Below are 20,417 nucleotides of genomic sequence, written 5' to 3'. Positions count from 1 at the left end.
TCAAATCCACCTCGCTGCGGCTTTCCTGGAGTATGCATGTTCTCCCAGAGCCCGTGTGGGTTCTCGCCGGGCACTCTGGCTTCTCACACACTTCCAAAATATGCATGGCAGGTGCTAAATTGTCCTAAGTTACGATCGGGTGCATGAAAGCTTGTTTGTTTCTGCGTGCCCTGCCATTGGCTGGCAACCATTCCAGGGGGGGGGCTACTGCCCATAGACAGTTGGGATAGGCGCCAGGGAGCCTGTATGAATGAAAATGTACTCGAAGCTTTGATTAACTGCATTAATCATTAGTGAGCCATATTAACACTTTTTAAATCATATATTGTTAAAAATGAAAAGGCTAAATAATTTCAAAATTTTTACATACAGTGTGAGCTCATTTTTTTAAAGCCCTATATGCAAACGACCTGGTGCATCTGTCCATATCAAAAATCGAATGTTTTGGTGGTGTGTTTACTTCCTCCAGTGCTGCCTACAGGAGGCCAAGCAGGGTGAAGCCGGCCAGCCTGACTTTTTGAGATAACAAATATCAGCACCCTACCCCTCCACCTCCACTAAAATGAAGACTTGAACCTGTTTTCAACCAAAAATACAAGCGGACCAAACTGCGTTTACTTTTTTTACAAATCATTAAATCGCTCTAATACTGCAATGAATCAATAGAGAAATGTTGTATTGATCTAAAATAACAATGTCTATCTGCTTCAGCTGCTCGATTCAGGCAGGTACTGTACACCTATATTGCATGAGGTGAAACTCAAGCAGGGAACGTTTCTGACCGAAAACCAGACTTATAGCACATAGATAGAAACTAAACATGGAAATAATGACCAGGTTTGTCACAAAAAAATAAGGCCTTTCAATGTATATTTCATACAGACACATTTAAGGATGACGTGGATATAGCTTACAAATGTTCCCGTCACAAATTGTTAAAAATAGACAAAAACGTATCACATGTTTTATTTCCATTCTAATCATGAACAGAAGTCAAAAATACATTACACATTTTTAATTTCACTCAAATCTACTGCACGCAATTCACCATGAGTATAGCAAAACCACAACAGCTTGGTTTCCATCTTATTGGAATCACCGAAGATGACTGAAGATGATCTGTTTAAAAAGCGATTAATCTTATTCGATGAGTGAATACCATTGGCTTGACATTGATTTGGTAGCATGTGTGTAATGCAGTGGTAGTACTGTAAGTAAGGGCCATTCGGGCTTTCGATGTTGGCCCAAACACTTTAAGAAGCACTGACCAACAGTGGCAAAATTACAATCTGACTTCCACAAAAGTATGTTGATTTACTCCCAACAGTGTATCGTCTTCATTATGTAGCATTTCTATTTCCTGCATTGCATGTAGATGTAACAGGGTTTTTTCTTTTTGCCTAATTAGATTTCAGCCTCTACGGCCATCTCAATTCAATCGGACCAAGCCTTGGGAAGAAACAGCGCTGTCTTTTGTTTTTCATAAACCAAGCAGATTTGGAAATTCATCCACACAGGGCCAGAATGCTGGCCCTCGATGACATCAGCATTTTTCCATCCTTTAATTGGCTGGTCAGTGCAAAGCTTGTAACAGCACTTCTTTTTGCCAAACACATTTGGCGCGAGCTATACACATAAATACATTTATTACTCAACGTCGAATTATTATGTATTTAAGCATTTTTTTTTACATTTTATTTGTTTCCATTGCGTTATTCAAGAAATTTTGATTAGGGACTGCTTCAAATTACGTACTAATATTATTTACCGGTATGAATGGTTTCTAGAATTGAGAAGTAGAAGTGTTGAGCGATTTGAATTTTGTTGGCTAAATCGCCAGTGAAGGTAGCAAACTCAGGTTGACACTTGATGTAATTCGTCCCTCATTCAGTTTTCATGATTTTTTCTCGTTGTCTGACCAGCGAATCCATTGTGTCGTTCACTCTTGTTTCAATGTTGCTGACAGCATTTTCCGCCGGAGTTTTCTTGGCAAACTTTCGCCTGCCTAACTCTGTGGCAGCGGAACCAACGACAGCCCCCACGGCTCCACCGATGGCCCCCGCCAAGAACACACCCAGGGCCAAACCCAGCAACGCGCCCACGATAACGACCTTTGGGACCTTTTTGGCATTGGCCACCATTTTCTGCCACACGGTGGTCTCGCTGACCATTTTGGCACCCGCTTTGGCACCGGAACCCATCTTCCCCCACACTGGACTCTGGGCCACCTTCTTCGCTCCGGCGCCGAGTCCGGCTCCCAGGCGCATTGAACCGTCAGCCACCAGTTTGGCCCCGGTCTTGGCCCCGGAACCAACCTTTCCCCACACGGGGGACTGGGCCACGGCCTTTGCGCCGGTTCCGATGCCAGAGCCGACACGCATGGAGCCGTCTGCCACTACTTTGGCTCCGGAGCCCACCCAGGCGGAGCCGTCTACCACCACCTTGGGGAGTCTGTCTCCCACCATCTTGGAGACTTGGCCCGCTTGAGCGCCGACCTTGCCCCACACGGGGCTGTTGGCCACCGTCTTCTGTGCGTTCCGCGCTTCGCTCCCCACCGAGCCCCACGCCGGACTGGCCATCACCTTCTTCGCCCCGTCGCTAACCCAAGCCGAGCTGTCGGACAACAGCTTGGGCAGCATCTTGGCATTGGACTGAACTTTCTCCATCAGGGACTGGAACATTGAAGGGGACATGTCGGCCATTGTCGAAATAGGCGGCAGGCTCTCGATATTCATGTTGCTGACACTCCTTTCTGCCTCGGCTCGTGTTTTCTCAACCTCTTCCTCTCTCACTTCCTCTTCGGCCTCGGTGACGGTCTGCATGTAAGGGTAGAGGGAGCGCCTCTCGCCTCGAATCTGTTCTTCTTCTTGCTTTTGCCGTCTCCTTTCCCTCGCGATCTCGGCCTGCATCTCCCTCACTCGGTTCTCGGCCTCTTGGAAAGCGGGGCTGGAATAACACTGACCCCCGGCCTCGGCCGCTATCTGCTCTACCTTCTCCAGGAGCTCCTCCACATTTGCGCCGCGGCCGTCTCTCTCCAACACGTGGAACCTGTCCCCGCATTTCTCCACCAGTTTTAATAAATCTTCACGCTGATTTGCGATGTACGCCTCTACGCTGCCGTTACCGGCAATCCCGCTCTTTCTCAGAAGATCAGCATGCGTGAAGAGGACCATTGTGTGTTGGCTGACAACTTCCGGCCCAAAGACGGTCTCGAGGGCGCAGAGGGCCTGCAGCTCCATCTTGGCAGGCTGGTCTGTTGGGACGCACAGCAGGAAGGCGTGGGGGCCCGGGCTAGACAGGGCCACGCAGGAGGAAATCTGAGCTCGCACCTCCTCTGGGGTACGTTCTGAGTGGAACCAGTCTGGGGTGTCCACTACGGCCACCTAAGTGAAAGGAGAAGATGGAACAAGAAGTCAACAAACGTGTCTGTTGCACTGTACAGTGGACCACTCTCCATTGCAGGTTCCTGGCTCGCCGTCTCGCTATTTCCTGGATTATTTGGATCCACTTTAAAGTCAATTTTGCATTGTCATTTACAATATAATACTACTTATGGCCACTAGGTGTCGGCACATACTGTTTAAATTTGGAAGAGCAGAATACAGGATGAATAGGCTTCAATTTTACTGAACAAATAGAAAGACATTATTGAATTCCTTAACCCTCTTCAATTCTACTTTTAACTGCTACAAAACAACAGCTCTAGATTCATTTGCTAATGTACATCTTTGGTCATGATGATTAATATATGGGTAAGGGCCTATATGGGGGACTACTTAGTGTCCACACAAATTTTACAGGGAAGCAAGAAAAGAATGAACAACCAAGAAGAGATGTGGGAGACAGTGTAGTGGTGTTGATTCATTTTTCAAGCTATTTTCGATGAAATTCATTGGTTTGAGAATAATACAGAATAAAACAGACTATTACAAAGCAAAATTGGCGTTCCCAGATCTGAAGTTCAAAAATTTGCAGGAAAAAAAAAAAACAAAATGAGATTTTTCCCTCTAATTTTCAACTCTTTCTCTAAGTACAATAAAAAAAAAATTCTAAATTTCACCAAATGGTCGCATTCTATTGGCCTCTTAGCACTGTTAGTTTGGAAACACTGATTTGTTTTTGTCAACACAGGGAGCATATCTCATTAACATTGCAATATTTGTGTCACACCCATCCCTCTTTTGTTCTCTCTCAATATACGGTATCTAACAATTTTTAATGTTTTGTATTTTGAAGTGTGATTAAAGACTTTAACGTGTGTTTAAAGACTTGCAAAGAATGAATACTGTAAATGCTACAAAAAGTGCATCACGGTTTTGGTTCTTGCGGGGTGGAAACTCTGTGATGGAGAGGGTGTTGACTGTAAACAGAATAGCCTGATGTTGTTGGATATTAAATGTGCTCCGAGCTCATGCATTTCCAGAAAGAAGAAAATGAATGTAAGAATGGTACTGGCCCTTCTTCCGGCAACCACTGCTCTCTTCTTGTTGCACTGATGTGTGATGGCAACAAGACTATCAGGCCTGGACTCAAATTCATCACGCCCAAGGATGGCGTTGCCGGCTGCACTTTTTCCCGCTCCGGATCGGCCAATCAATACCAGACGTAGCTCTGGGGAGGATGACGAAGATGCGGGAGTGGCGACAGGGTACGGTTCAAAGTTCGGTATGGAGGGGTCATAGGCCAAGGCCCGGGGGTCAGGAGAGGAGGTGGGGGAGGCCTCGGTGGGGGTCTCCTCAAAGCTGTTGATCCTGTGATGAACTAAGAGACAACATGAAGTTTAACAAGCAACTCGCTATCCTTATCCAATGTTAACATCATTAGGTGTGGTTATGAGTGTGTCTCACGGGTGGAAACAACTTTAGGTGAGGCACTGTCATCCATCATTTGTGAGAGTCGGGCACCATCTAGAGGACAAACAGGACTCATGCATCATCTCGCGAGCGTCCATTTACCCGCTGTACAAGTATGCTGATGTAGCAGCGAATCTCAAGACACCCAGATATCACGTTAATATTTTGAATCTAAGTAATTTTAGGCAAAAATCATTAGTGGGATTATAGACACACGGAAAGCAGCGTGAATAATTCTACAACTTTATTTTATTTTATATAAAGATTTTATATAAAAGTGAATGAAAATCCAAAACTGACATTGACGTTGTTGTAAATACTACAAAGAAGAGACTCAAATTATATTAAATACAGAAATTAAGTATGACTTGGTCTTCTGAAAATATTTCATGAAATGTCTGACAAATCGACCATATATAATATGTATGCTACACTTTTTGAATTGAAATAGTGAATCTACAGAGAGGCACCTACATGTGCGTACAATTCAAATAAAATGCTGGGAAAATGCTGATCTTGATTGTAACCCTATACAAATAGAGCCATCGGTACGTATCCCTAATTCAGATTGAAACAATGTTTTTGTTATTGAGATGTGATTAACACACTTTGCTCATCAGAAATGTTAAAGTTTTCAGTTAAAAAAAAAAGGATTACAAGGATTTGGGGCCAAAAGTAATTTCTCAGTTAGCTTATAGTATGTCACTGATTACATCCTGTTTTATTTATTTTATTTTTTATTTTTTTACATCATTGTTTAACTGAATTTGACCTATAAATGGGGAACAGCCTAGAGCTGTTGTCTGCCATTCACAGGGTTCACTAAATGTTGCAGTAAATTGTTGGTTGCTATTCTAATGATCAACATGATGACAAACGTTTACTTTGGTTTTAGACAAGTTATCTCAGCAAATGTTCGCTTTATTCTAGATAATGAAATGCTATCCACTAGAAAAGTATCTTATGATATGTTGGTATTAGAAACAGAGCTGGTAAAAATGGATGGATGGATTATTAGATCCCTACCTGGGCTGAGTCTGTAGGAACGCCTCTCATGATGATCATCACTCCAGCCCGAATGCCATCCTCCTGGTGTTGAAGGTGCCGGACTGGACTGAATCAGGTCAGAAACTCCTCCATTGATGCTGTCTATCTGGTCTTCTCGCCTCCTGTCCCAAGCATTTCTGTGTGACTCCACTCTCTCGACACTCGTGAATGTGTCTACGTTTGACATGTAGCTGGATGCCAGAGCTTCCCTTTTCTCTTTTCGGAAACTTTCAATCAGCTCTCTCTTCCGCTGCTGCACGCGTTCCTCCATCTCCCTCTCCTCTTTTGTTTTGGGGGAGAAGACCCCACTTTTGCTCACCATGTCCTCAACCTATTACACAGAACACACAAGAGATAATATCATATTTTATGCAAGGAAACGCACATAAGTCACAGATAAATGTCAGATTTACTCTTGATGGAATTCCAAGAGTCAGTCAAGCTTACAGTTATAATTACGAGACTCATCAGGGAAACCAAAACCGTCCGTGACTGCCGAGTGATGAGGCGTCATCAGCCTTTTTGAAATTGCTAGAAGTTAATCTCGTTTTACGTACTGGTTGATGTGAATGTCTAACTATGTGGTACACATTCCTGAAATTACACATTTCCTTCACTTCCTTCAATTATATGTTATTATTAATATGAGATATTGATATCCATCTATGTTAAGTCACAATAATTATCACTTGATTATTGTAAAACTAAAATTTTAAAATAGCAGGAAACATCAGTAAGAATCAATATTCAACTTTCAATTTGTAAATCTACAAATTTTCTCATTACCAAAATTACTAGAAAATCACAATGTCCTGTCACTCATCTAGAGCTACTTTTAGAGCAGGCTTGCACATTATTTATACGGTGGCCCCCCCGTGTTACAGCGTCCCTGGCTTACGTTTTTTTCATGTTGCGATGTGGAATACTGAGTTTTTTCGTCCCCTCTTAACGATATTTTTCCGGCTTTGCGACAAAAACAACAGTCATGACCCTAGGGGGTTGGCTGTATTTGCGTTCTCTTGTTTCCATCTGCAGGCGTTTTTAGGTAATTGCACTTATTTTCTGTTCTGTTGCCTAACTACCATGCAGCATGTCACTAAAATGCTGGTCTGCTATTCGTCAGCGTCTCCTCATGGAGATGCTGGTCTGCTATTGGTCGGCCTCACTCATTTCAAAATGGCGGAATGGTAAAGCGTGAGTGGTTACAAAACCGTATTCATAGTGCATTTTACTGCTTAATTCAAAGTTGAATGGGTTAGCCACAGGTCCCAAGATTGCTAGTGATGTAAAAAGAGAAGTAAGAAGATGGTTTATATGGAAACGAAGCTGGAGATAATCAAAAAATCCGACGCTAGCCTAGCCTAGGCTACCCTTACTAGGGAATATGGGCATAACAAGCGCCACTCAAAGGTAAAAAAATCCTTTCTATATTTTTATTTATGATGTTTTCTGATCGTATACATGCATATTATATATACGTAGCACTTACTATACTATTTTGATACCAATTTTTAATATGTATGTACATTTCTGATGTTTTTCCCTGGGGTTGGAAGCACCATGTTTGTAAACTGTGAAGTATAGTGTGTGCACAACTATTAGTTTTATTTATCTTTACCATCACAGCCTAAAACTGGCTTGTCAACCCTTTAGAGCAACAAGGAAATTCACAACGAAACAAATGATAAGCAGTTTCTTTCTTACTCACTCACGCATCCTTGCCGTACCTTATCCAGAAGCTCCCGAACCTGTGTCCGGTCCTTCTGCTGACGATTATTGATGACATGGTAGCGCCCCCCACATTGGTCAATCATTTGCCTCAGGCCAGGATTCTCTTTCAGAAGGTATTCCTACAAAAAATTGCATCAAGATCACTTCATTATCTCTTCAAAATCAAAAGTAACTTTGGCATTGAACTTAACTGACCTCCAATATGGGAGAGGTATCAATTCCACAATGTTCATTGCAACATGCAGAGAGCAATTTCTATTGTTTTAATGTTTGAAAAAAAACTCAGATGTTTTCTTTGGTTTCAAATGAGAAGATAAGCTTTAATTAAGTGTAGCCTTTTAAAACACTATGTCTAAGCAAATCAACTGCATGGAGTGTCCAGGTATTGTCATCTTCAAATGGCATTGCTGCTCACCTCCACAGTTCTTCCGATGAGATAATCACCACAGGTCAGTAGCACCATAGTGTGCTCCAGCACTTCTTTTCCAAAGACTTGCTGAAGTTGTGCGGGCACTTGGCCGTCCATCTGCAAGAGGTAAAAGACAAACACATCGGTGACAAAGTTGAAACCAAAAAGCTTGTTTCTTACCAGTATGCAGCAAAAAGGTTTTTTTTTTTTTTTTTTTACAAATATATTTACAATATGCATGCAACCCAATTACCATAATCTTTTTTGGTTATATATTAGCAGTCACAATCTCAAAAACATATGCTATGTGAATTTGGTATATGTGACTTTGCAGTGAGCCACTTATTTTTTTTAAGAAGTAATGCCATCATTATCACATGCGGATGGTGTCTGAAATTAAATTGGAATATCCTTGTAAGAACACCTCTTACTCACTCACCATTTGAATTTGTGAGAGAATTAAATGTTTAAAAGTAAGAAGAATTAAAGAAAGAAAAAAGCAGATTGCATACACCTCCAGCAATGAAACTTAACAAATAATCTTAGATCAAATGTGTGTAGTGAATAGTGCAAAGGATTTACAAATCATTTTGAATAATAAAAAGGACTATTAACATAGAAAGCATTTAGTACTATTAATATCTAACATGAAAAAAAAACAAGTAGTCACAGAGGCCAAAAATGTACTCAGCATTAAATAAGGGTCATTCCATAATCAAAGAACTTTTTACGTGCTGTGCTTCAAACTTTAAAAAATCCATATACAAAATACAAGACTCTGCAGTTTCTGAGTAAATTAAAAAACAAAGAGAAAAAAACCAAGAGAAAACAATGCTTGCAATTAGTTTTATAAATATTAAATAAGTTTGCAGTACCTCTTAAAATGACATTTTTGTATTGTCCTGTACTATGCAATGACCAAATTGTATCTTCAATAAAGCAATTTAAATTGAATTTAAATGTCATTTTTGGTATCATTTGTTTCATTGCTATCTCTTGCAACAGTGGGAACATTAGTTTTAATAAACATTTCAAGTAATCATTATTATTCATGAAAATTGCATGCAATATGCAACCCTATTACCATAACCTTTTTAGATTATATATTAGCAGTCACAATTTCAAAATATATGCTATGTGAATTTGTTGTATGTGACTTTGCGGTGAGCCACCTCTTTTTGTTTAAGAAGTAATGTCATCATTATCACACGTGGATGGTGTCTGAAATTAAATGAGGATATCCTTGTAAGAACCCCACTCACTCACTCATACGTACGGTCGCACCCAAACAAGAAAAAAAGCCCTCCTTGGTGGTGTCAGTCATAGAACCAACCTCTGTAAACTGGCTGACGGGGACCAGCAGCAGAACCGCGTGAGGACCGGGCGCTAGTAAATTCATGGCTCGCTCCGTCTCCTTCTTGACGCCCTCATCCATTTGCAGGCCGTTCCAGTACCATCTGGGGGCCTCTACCAGGGTCACCATCCTGCCCTCGGCGAAGTCCTTGCGCAACTGGATGCTTCGTGGCATTGCCGTGGATATGTCCGTCAGCTGGCTCAGGATGGTGTCGGCCGTCGACGTCTTGCCACAGCCGATGTTGCCCAGCAGCACCATTCTCAGCTCCGGGGCTGTCGAGCCAAAGTGCTGCACGTGGGTGTTCATGGCTAGAGGAAGATGGCAAACAGCGTTGATCAAAAGCCCTGTCAAAGGCGTGTCCACCGGCGGTTTCTCACAGTGCACTATGAGTGGTGGCACAACAAGCTTATTCTATCACTCAGAACCAACCGATTGAACAGATTATGCATGGTGTTGTAATACGAGTGTGAAGCCAGAGTACGCAGAAAACAAAAAAACACACATGCAATATTTGTTGAGATTCAAACCCAGAACATCTCACCTGTGAGGCCAAAGCGCTTGCCGCTGTTGCACCGCACAATCGAATGGGAATAGTATTGAAATTCAAACCGGTTTTTGTGCTGAAGTTTAAGTTCCACGGGCACATAATTGTACAGATAGGTCTTTTGTTGACTCTTCTCTGATGTCATCAGCAAGTATGTACAGTACAGCTCTAAACCAAACCATGGTGACCTAATTACAATTCTTTTTCCCCCTTTCTAAATTCCTGTATGTTTTTAGATGAACTGTCAGTCACTTTCTTTTTTTTTCCTGTTACAGTCTTTGTTCTTCTTTTTTTTTTTTTTTTAATCGGTTAAAATTTGCAAAACCTTGCCAATCCTGCCTGACAGCATTCTACAACAACTTTACTTATACAGGCTCCTGCAAACAAATGCAAAATGTTACAAATAATGAATGCACAAGAATTCACTTGATTCAGCACAGGCTTCAGCCAACCTCCGTAAGGTCAGAACATTCTGATACAAATTATAATTTGATTATTCCAACCTAAAACCCTAGAAGCAAATTGTTATAATTGTCCTCCAAACAAAGCTTTCTTCTTGACAGCCGTTTGTTGTTAAAAGACATGACTGTCCCAATTGATCGACATCACATTTTAACTCACAAGTGCCCAAGCATTCTCAAGCAACATGGATGGGAATGTTTAACAAATGAGGTTTAGACATAGAAAATCAAAGATAACTTACTTAAAAGTGAGATCTTGAAGTCACCTTTCTGAGAGCGACTTCTCGCTTGAACCCGCGGGTGGGTAATTGTCTCATCCACACCAGTTCGGTGTCGACTCTCAGGTACCGGCTTGCATAATAGAGGAGTCACACATAACAGTCTCACCACTCCCCGAGTGGAGCGCATGCATTCGGATGTGCTTGTGTGTGTATAACAGGTTCCACAGTCTGCAGGCTGTTTGGCATTCCTTGACAAGGTGGAGGCAGGAGGCGTATCCCGGGGCACTTTCACCACACCCAAACAGCCAAACCACCTGCATGGCTATTTTTAATTGGACCTGATGAATATTTGTTTGAATATCGACATGGGAATATTTTGATTTGAACTGCAGGTTTGTGGGAGCTACCAAACAGAAACACCTAAGTTTAATAAAGGAGGGTGTACTAAAGTGTGCACTGTACTTTCTCCGCAGTGCTGTAGCCTCAAGCTTCTATAGGATTGTGGATGTTGGATTTACCTATTACAGCAAACTAGTGAATGTCATATACTGTGTCTGTCACAAATATGTATTTATTGATGATGAACAGCCAAATGCTATTGGGTACTGCAATCAAGATTAAATCGAGACAAGAGTTTGCCCTCCCTTAATTACAGTATATGTAAACAGGAAGCAAGTGCATGTTGCATTGTAACATTCAATTTTCAACTAAAATTCTTTGACATTTTCAGTGATGTTTATTCTATCCCTCCGCCTGCCCAAAAAAGAACACTTTCATTGATATCTAACACAAAGCAAATCCAATGAAAAGACTCACTCAAAAGCGGACAATTTAAAAGTAAGGGGAAACTAGCGATTCAAGGGCCATGCGCAGCTCCTGTGATCAAACTCTGGCTGGCTCCTTGACTATCCAACCATGCATTTACTAGAGCCGCTTACCCTCACATTGGTCGCAGGCTTGCTGGTGCCTATCCCAGGTGTCTTTGGGCAGTAGCCAAGGGACACCTGGAACTGGTTGCCAGCCAATTAATGGGCACGCGGGGACGAACAACCATTTACGCACCCAATCACACCAAAAGACAATTTAGTGTCCAATAGACCTGCCATGCTTGTTTTTGGAGTGTGGGTGCAAGCCGGAGAGAGAACCCACGTGGGAGTGGGGAGAACATCCAAACACAGGATGGTGAACTGGAATTTAACTTGGGACTTTGAACTGAGAGGCGTACGTGCTAATCACTCTTCCACCGAGCTGCTAGCTCCTTGCCTAATAAACCATGATACAAAGAAAGTACTGATGACCCAAAATGTGTGTGTGTTAAAAGGAAATATACCTCAAATATACAGTACTATATATATTCTAAAAATGAAATAAAAAATATATATATTACCTGGGTGCTGAAACGTGCATACGCAGGGGTCGACTAAGTTTTAAGCTATAAAATTTAGCACAGTTCACCATTCAACTACAATGTGAGTTGGCTTAAGAATGTTCAGTAAATTTGTAACGAAATGTTGGGTAAAGTACCTCAATGATGTTTTTTTTTTGGAGTTAATTTTTGAAAAAAAAAAAAAAAAAAAAGGTCCAAAATTATTACATTTGCTATTCAACAGTTTTGTGGCATTCGTAAATGATATGGTAAATTATTTTATATAATACAACCGTTTGCATTTGGGGATCAAATTATGTGGTTGTTTTGGTGTTCCTTTGTTGTTGGGATAGGATAGCAGCTGTTCTTTCTTTCTTTCTTTCGTTCCATCCATCCATCCACCTACCCGCCCATCCGTCCATCTATCCATCCCATTCCATTCCAACCATGTCTATTAGTAGTAGATGAGAAATGCTCTGAACTGGTTACCAGCCAATCGTAGGGCACACAGAGACAAACAACCATTCACACCCACAAACCAATCTAAGGACAATTAAGAATGTCCAATCCAACTGCCATGCATGTTTTTGGAATGTGGGAGGAAGCCAGAGTGCCCAGAGAGAACCCACACAGGCTCGGGGAGAACATGCAAAATCCACACAGGAAGGTCTGAGTGAGCTATAATTGAACTTGGGACTCTTGAGCTGCTAACCACTTATCCACTGAGCCGCCCTGCATTGAGAAATGTATTATGAAAAAATAAATTTTATGAAGATCATCCATTTTGCAGGTATGCAGCTACTACATTTATATTTAAAACTGCACCTTTATTAATCATGCATCTGGCTGAAAGTTTGTTTTCCTGTCTAGTATTTAAGATGTCCATCCCTTATTTTGAACACACAGGAAAGTCAGTGCAAAGTGGTGCCTGTTTGCATTGCCATATGAAAACAATAATATTAAAACAAATAATTATTAAAAAAAATCATCAAGCAAGTGATGCACCAATATAGTGAATTTAATTAACACAATGGTGTCTAACATAAATACATTTCCAAAAAAATAATACTTTTGAGGGCATAAAGTGAAAGGCATTCATTGCGTATACACAAACAAGAAGTTTTGCCCGTGGATTCATTTAAAAACCTGGCATCATATAGGCGATGTTTTCCAGAGTAGAACCCTTCAAAAAAACACAATTAACACAAATAAATGGATTTGATTAAGAGCATGCCTTCTCTACATTGTTGCAAATAACTCTCTTACCAGCATGTTCTCTGTGCAGCTGTGCAGCTCTGGTACATGTGATGTGAGGCACATTAGGGGAGCAAGCGCACACAGCAACGAGTCCAGGAGAAGAAACAAACTTCTGGATACACACACTGATTTCTGTGAAGACACAACTGGGGTTGTGCACGGATGCACCTTACACTAGCTGGGACTAAAGGCTGACTACACTCACATATGTATACAAATTGTACCTCCTCACTGTACACTGTACTCACGTTTGTCCTTTTCAGGAGGTGTCCAATCAGAGATAAGGCTTCTCCAAGCAAGTGTAGGTGAGCAGCAACACTAACGGGATCAGAGTGGGTAGGTCTTGTAGATCCCACAGGTTCACGCTTAGACGCAACGGAAACAATTGGATCATTCAGAACGGAACTCATCGTGGAGCTGATGGTCATGGCGATGGCCTTCGCTGAACTATGAGAAGTCATGAAGGGGTGAGGCACGCAGTCTGCCTCAATGTGCTTGTCATTGATAAACACCAATTCTGAACTCACAAGTTCCTAAACATAAAGAACAAAAGGAGAAAATTAACTAGGGACAACTAGAGGAACAACACTGCCCTCTGGTGTTCTCGTTGTTTTCTATAAGTTCTTGCAAAGCCTGCCCTCGGAAAGAGAAAACATCTCGCACCTCCCTCCCCCGCGGCGAGCATGAAGTCATTATTCACAACATTTGTATGAATATACAAAAAAAAAGAACGCTAGTAAAAAATGCAATATTAATCAACTTTCAACAAATGGTGACTACTTTTAACAGAGTTTATACAGGGAGAAAAATAGTGCATCAAATGGCCTGAAATTATTATTACGTACAGCGTTGCACTTGAACAGTAAACTTCATTTTGATCACAGCGTGCATTGTGACAGAACTTCTGTTGATGCATATGTCGAGTCCATATTGCTGCGGCACAAACTTACTTTGTAAGGACTGGTAGTGTTGTTGCATTCCTCCACACAAAACCGTGATTCGGCACTATTTTTCATATTCACGAGGAAATCTCGGTAAACACTCTGTTCATTCATATTGGTGAAAATGCAGTCAAAGAAATATAGAAATGTATCAGAATCACATTCAACTAAATGCTGGTAAATGTAAACTTAAAGAAGAGACGTGGTCTGAAAAGTTAAATCAGGCAATAGTCGCCATTTTTAGGTAGCGTTTAATCGTTTCCTAACGAGCCCTGTGAATTTGCCTGATAAAAAAATTTGGGGTCCTAACCGCACGTCCACCTTGTGCCTAAATAATTATTTTATTGGTTGAACGAACTTAAGTAGCCTTAAGTACGTAAAATATATTGAACTGTTTTGGTCTCACTACGGGAACTCAAATTTAATGGAAAATGGAAATGGAAATGGAAATATATTGAACTGTTTTGGTCTCACTACGGGAACTCAAATTTATTGGAAAAAGGGATGACCGAAGCTCAAGGACAAAACACCCGTTGACTAACGTGTCTTGCTTGACTTTGTGAAGTTTAAGAAAAAAAACGCTGACTAACGTTTATGGATCGACTTTCTGCTGAGTAAGGTTAGACGCTCATTCACTGAGTACCGCCAGTTAAAAGTGACTGCTCAGATTTTTTGTCTTTTGTTGCGTAAAGAATGCCTGTTTTTTTTTCTTTTTTTGTTTTACGAATCGAAGCTTGCCAAAGAATAACTTACTTAATAAATCTTACGCCATACTCGCAGCGGGTCAGCAATCTAGTGACAAATGGGGTTTGTTGCATTTTCTCAGTTGCATTTTGACCTTTGGACACTGTATAATGATTCTTTAGTTTGTGTGGCTGTTTTGTCGCCCTGTCTGCCAAATAAACAAAAATGAAAACAATCCAGAGTGAAGATTTAAACAAACAAAAATATTACACAATGTATAGTGTTTTAAAAGGCCAGCTCTAAATTGTTTTGGGACATTGAAAGAATTCCCCTCGTTCCTTCTCTAGGCTTAGGACTTCCGGCGATGACGTAACAAACATAGTTACTTTGCTCAGTCCCCTTTTGAATCACAATTACAGACGTAAACAATGTCAGAACGTGAGGAGTTGCCTAAGATGAAAGAGTTGAATTCTAAAAGACCAGCGATTTCACTCCCTTTTGAATCCTCAATTAAGATGTGAGGCAATGAGCAACCTCAAAAGCACTGTGACATGGCAGTACCTCCACAGGATTGAAGTTAGTCACGTTTTGATCAAAGAGGTTAGACAGACTTATTGAGCTTCAAGCAGCCATAGGAGCTATAGTATTACAATATTCCCCCAAATACTCAGGTAGTCTAAATAAAATCCACAAAAACTCCGGCCAAGAGGACAAGTGTGAAGACTCAAACTCAGGCTTTATTACTATGATGCTGACACGTTGATCAGTTCTTTACTATGCTACAGAAATACAACAAAACCTCTCAATGCAAACATTTTCACAACAATCGCCATGTTCGTGTTTGCTGTGAGGTCAAGTTCAAAGTGCTGCTGTGCAATGAGCACACGGTCATGTGATTGTTCCCTTCTGTGTTACTCAGGTCCTCCTCCCTCTTGCATTAGAATCCCTTTGTCACGTTTAGAATGAACAAAGGGTGAATGGCAGTGCTGTGTCATGGTTAGCTATGGGCCCTCCTCCGGCTGTGATTCCAGCAGGCCAGTGCTCAACTTTCCCACTTTCTCTGCCCTCCCTCTCAAGTTGCTGCATCATGTTAAGTCACAAGCCACAGTGGTTTGTGCTGAGCTGTCTTCCTGTTTTTTCATTCCTCCAGTGGGAGGGAATAGGAGGAGGAGTGTATAAAAGCCTAGCAGGATGGCACAAGCTGGACAAAGAGGATCTCAATAACAAAGCCAGTAGCTTCACAAAGCAGAAGGACCGTTGGACTGAGGAATAGCAGTTGGACTGAGGAATAGAGAAGCACAATGGAGTCTCAGAAGATGCAAAGGACAGAAAAGTAAGAATTTATTTGATTTATTTACACAGTAAGGCTGGGCAGTAATTTGAATTAATTCGATTAATGTATCATTTTCAAAATCAATGATTCGAAAATAAGCCAAATTGTTAAATTGAAAATTTGCACATGTATCAGAATGCTGGATGTGTTCTTTATGTGTTTACAATAGTTACTAACTACTGAAAGAGAAACTGAAATTAAATAGCCAGAATCAGCAGTAATTTTGATAACTATGTTGTTTTTCCACACACAATTCCTTCAGATTTTTTTCAACTTGCTGTTCACTGAAAATATCCCATGTGCTCCGGCTCATGCAACAACCAATCACAGTTCAGCCTTTGAATGTCACATGACCAAACCCTGTAAACAGGAGAGCTGTGGTTAGCTGTTGCACATGGAAAACTGTGATTTTAAATGTATTAATTGCACATGAAAAATAATGTGATCAAATTATTTATAGACAAAATGTTAACCTTATATTGCTTGAAAATGGCTAAACAAGTTTAGCATCCCTTTAATTGTGGTAAGTGCTTGTGAAACCTATGTACATGCACATGAATAGTGTTTTATTCTTTTTTGCACAAGCTATGTTAATTTTACTGCTTACTTCGATTTAAAATCGTTTTACATTATTGTCTGAACATTTTGCACATAATTTATTTGTGAATAATCGCAAACCTTTAAATAAATGTCACTTTTAGCTAAATCTTAGATTGTACAAAACAACCTAAACAAAATTAAGATTTTATTTTATGTATTTAAAAATGTTGACAAGTATATCACTGCAAACTTGCTGTAATGTTGTGTTAAGTGCTACTCCAGTGTGAATAATTAGACAACAATTAATTCATCACCTTGCAGGGATTTGTCAGAGCAAATCAAAAAGGCGACCATGGAGAGTCACACGAGGGCAGAGAACACACACTTAATGCTGAGCTTCCAGAAGGGCCAAGTCACTCTGCCACAATATAAGGTAACATACATTTCACACTCTGCTCCTCATTCACATCTCATGAGATTGAATTCACAAGAACGAGAGGAGATTTTAGCAAATTATGTCATATGAAATAATGCTCAATATAAATGTTTAAGCCAAAAACAAAGAACAGATCTGGTGCTGTGCAAGGACGAAAAATCTCGTGGTGTTTTGATCTCATCCCATCCCTATTACTCACTGAACATCTCACCATCTTCCCTCATCCTCTTGATCAGCTTCTCCTCAGCTCCCTCCACAAGATCTACCAGACCTTAGAAGAGGAGTTAGACAGGAACTCGGAACACCCTGCTGTGGAGCCCATTTACTTCCCATCAGAGCTAGCTAGGCTTGGTTTCATTGAGAAGGATCTGGAATACTTCTACGGTCCAGACTGGAAGGAGAGTATTGTGGTACCTACGGCCACAATGAGATACTGTGACAGACTTCGCCAGGTTGGTTTCATGCCAGTCAACATATGTTTGCCTTCATGATTTAAGTATTCACTGCTAGTTCAGAAAAAATGGCAGTTAATGTGCTAAAAGGATGCTCATCCTTGCCTCGGGATTTTCAGATTGGGAAGGAGAACCCAGAGTTCTTGGTGGCCCACGCTTACACCCGTTACCTCGGCGACCTGTCTGGCGGCCAGGTCCTAGGCCGCATAGCCCAGAAGTCCATAGGTCTGAAGAGCGGCGAGGGTCTGTCTTTCTTCACCTTTCCCGGCGTGTCCAGCCCCAACCTCTTCAAGCAGCTCTACCGCAGCCGGATGAACGTCCTTGAGCTGAGCGAGGACCAGAGGAACGGCATCCTGGAGGAGGCCGTCAGAGCCTTTGAGCTTAACATCGAGGTAGGTGATTGCTGCGCGACTGCACCGATGGAAACTCAAGTCACGTGGCTTAACATAAATGGGTCATATCATGGGAGTTCAAGTTTTGGGAGATTTTCCACCGAGTTTCAATATTGATTTCTCATCCTTAACATTGATAATTTCTTCCATTAATGCATTTCAAAGCATTCTCTGCTTATTGTGCGCTCTGCGGTCCTGCCATAGCAGATAAACATGACTTGGAAGAGGCCTGATGCCAATAGCAAGCCCTCGTACCACCCCTACAAGAGTAAATACAGGCCCATCTTATTTATCTTATTTGTTTTGGTTCTGGAGTTGAGGAGGAGAGATTTTGCACGGATTTGGCTAAGTAAACGGCAATGTTTCTTTTTTTTTTTTTTTTTTTTTTAGATACAATGTTAAACTGTAGAAAATGCCCAAGTGTCAAAAATGTGTGTTTGGGAGCACACTGCTGGACAATCAATGACAGTAGTAAACGATAGGACAAGCTTTTGCATTTTAAAGTCGGTAAAATGTTGACTGTTTCAGAATGTCTTAAGAATCAATCGCAACTTAGAATGAAAGCAGACGAGATCAAAAGAAGCGGGACCTTTGCCGGCATTTGCCAGCATTCATACCTCTGGGTTGGGCTTTGCACTTGAGCGACATGACAAGTCTGGCCTGTTCATCTTTGAATTTTGCATTTTCAAAAAAAACAAAAGGTCACTCAGATTTGCATACTAAAGTGTAGTGTATTTTGGGATGTGACCGTTGAGACTTCATTAAGTTTGTATTGGTTTAATTAGTATTATGCTGAATCTCGTTGTAGTATTGTAAACTGCTAAAGTCAAATAAGAGAACAAAGACGTTCCTCTTTCAACGGGGCAACCCTGGGGTGCTGGGGCTTTTGGACCCCTGACCACCTGACCCCACCTAATGGTAAAACTAATGGCCAGGAGTCACATTGTCAGAGTTGGACCAAGACATGTAATTTGAGTAGGAAAGAAAGAGAAAAACTCTAGAGGGCTTTTGAAAGGAGAACGAGGGAGCATGTGGGTGCGCCAACTCGGCCTCATGATAGAGCCTGCTCTTAACATTAGCAATATGAAACTATAGAATAAATCTTTTACCAAACAAGATGGTCTTCATTTAAACTCAAAATAATATCGACTGTATGAATCATAACAATTACATCTGACTTAGAATCCCCATATATATCACTACATACATCATGGATTATGTTTTAGGTCTTCGAGGATATACAGAAGATGCTGAGCGTGGCTGAAGATCAGCTTGACTCCAAAGTTGTGAAGAATGTTCTCCAAAGCTCTGTGATGAGTGCTCCACTCTTCAGGATGCTTCTTGGAATCTTTGTGGCTGTTGTCACCATCGGAATCTGTATGTCGTAGGGCTTTGTGCACATCATCTGAGTCACCTCCCAACACACACACAAACACACACACACAAAACACTATGCACATGGCGGCCAACTTCTTTTGCTCACGGGAATATAATGTCAATGTGTTTTGCATGTGCATTTGCTGCAAATCTGATGCCAACGTTACTACAGTGTTGTGAAAAGTTTACTTTTCCACGCCATGTGAACATACTGCCAAAATGAAAGCACTTTGATCCATTTTGGGGTAAAAATGGTTTTGTAGAAATGCAGCCCTCATGAACAAGAGGACTATGTTCCGGTCCACTTTAGGTTTGGTGGGACTTCCTTTAGAGCAATGCAAGCAGGGTGAAGTGAATCTGAAGCATTCACATTCTCGGGTCAAGCATACTGCTCTTTAGACTTGGTCAACATAAACGAGATCTTTTCCAGAAGTGATCTTAGACGAAGAGCTGAATATGTTTGAGTGGGTCAGAGACCCAAGTTAATCAACCCAATTGAGTAGATAAGTAATTGGACTTTTTACATTGACTTTGTAAGTCAATTGAAGTGTAACTTGTTTCACTTCCCTGTGTGCTTCTGGTCTTGATGACTCGAATTCATCACAAAGCCAACTGAATCAATAGAGCACTCATTCGCTGTCACTGAACAGGTTAGACATTTGAAACTGAATTGAGACCACTTCCTGCTTCTTTTGGATTTGCTACTATTTCATACTGTAATATAATTGTAAATATTTAATAATACTGCAGTTATGTCTGATTCAACTGTAATAAAAGCACTTGTATTTAACTAACTTTTGGCTGTTGATATGTTTAACTATTTCAATGAAGTATATTTAGCAATAAAGAATCTTGGCAGCTAAAGGAAGTCAGTGATTTGTTTTTCTGACTTGACAGAATAAAAAGAATGTGTCACAAATCAAGCCTTTCGGCAAGTTTCTACGGTTTGAAAACTGGGCTAAAAACGTCATGAAAGAAGGAACGTGACAATTTAAGCAAATCGACCAGTCCATAAACAA

At 41.0% G+C, this 20,417-nt stretch overlaps 2 protein-coding genes and 1 long non-coding RNA gene across 4 annotated transcripts; 1 reads left to right on the top strand and 2 right to left on the bottom strand.

Annotated features, from left to right (window-relative positions):
* Positions 1–951: 951 nt before the first annotated feature.
* On the bottom strand, positions 952–10,828 carry LOC148421005 (GTPase IMAP family member 8). The gene is made up of 8 exons (XM_088420149.1): positions 10,642–10,828; positions 9,374–9,702; positions 8,047–8,157; positions 7,628–7,750; positions 5,880–6,231; positions 4,848–4,907; positions 4,457–4,761; positions 952–3,383 (listed from the first exon to the last, which is right to left on the bottom strand). Exons 1-8 carry the CDS (start codon positions 10,805–10,807, stop codon positions 1,884–1,886), a joined length of 2,946 nt encoding a protein of 981 aa, XP_088276275.1. The 5' UTR covers positions 10,808–10,828; the 3' UTR covers positions 952–1,883.
* Positions 10,829–13,142: 2,314 nt separating this feature from the next.
* On the bottom strand, positions 13,143–13,630 carry LOC148421004 (uncharacterized). Its single transcript, XR_015866228.1, has 3 exons — positions 13,492–13,630; positions 13,253–13,389; positions 13,143–13,169 (listed from the first exon to the last, which is right to left on the bottom strand). It is a non-coding gene; the product is annotated as an uncharacterized LOC148421004 (long non-coding RNA).
* A 935-nt stretch (positions 13,631–14,565) lies between these two features.
* On the top strand, positions 14,566–20,262 carry hmox1b (heme oxygenase 1b). Of its 2 annotated transcripts, XM_088420274.1 has the most exons (7): positions 14,566–14,803; positions 15,788–15,902; positions 16,019–16,201; positions 17,063–17,174; positions 17,414–17,629; positions 17,749–18,021; positions 19,248–20,262. In XM_088420274.1, the coding sequence occupies exons 3-7, from the start codon at positions 16,170–16,172 to the stop codon at positions 19,407–19,409; spliced, it is 795 nt and encodes a 264-aa protein (XP_088276400.1). In that variant the 5' UTR covers positions 14,566–14,803; positions 15,788–15,902; positions 16,019–16,169; the 3' UTR covers positions 19,410–20,262. The 2 variants fall into 2 exon arrangements, with proteins under 2 accessions (XP_088276400.1, XP_088276398.1); XM_088420272.1 differs by having other exon boundaries at positions 15,788–16,201.
* The last annotated feature ends 155 nt before the right edge of the window (positions 20,263–20,417 follow it).

Source organism: Hippichthys cyanospilos, chromosome 7 (assembly GCF_059441005.1).
Source record: "Hippichthys cyanospilos isolate Australia breed blue-spotted pipefish chromosome 7, RoL_Hcya_1.0, whole genome shotgun sequence".
Taxonomy (NCBI): Eukaryota; Metazoa; Chordata; class Actinopteri; order Syngnathiformes; family Syngnathidae; genus Hippichthys; species Hippichthys cyanospilos.
Note: the sequence above shows the minus strand (reverse complement) of the source record. Positions and strands in the feature narration are given on the sequence as shown.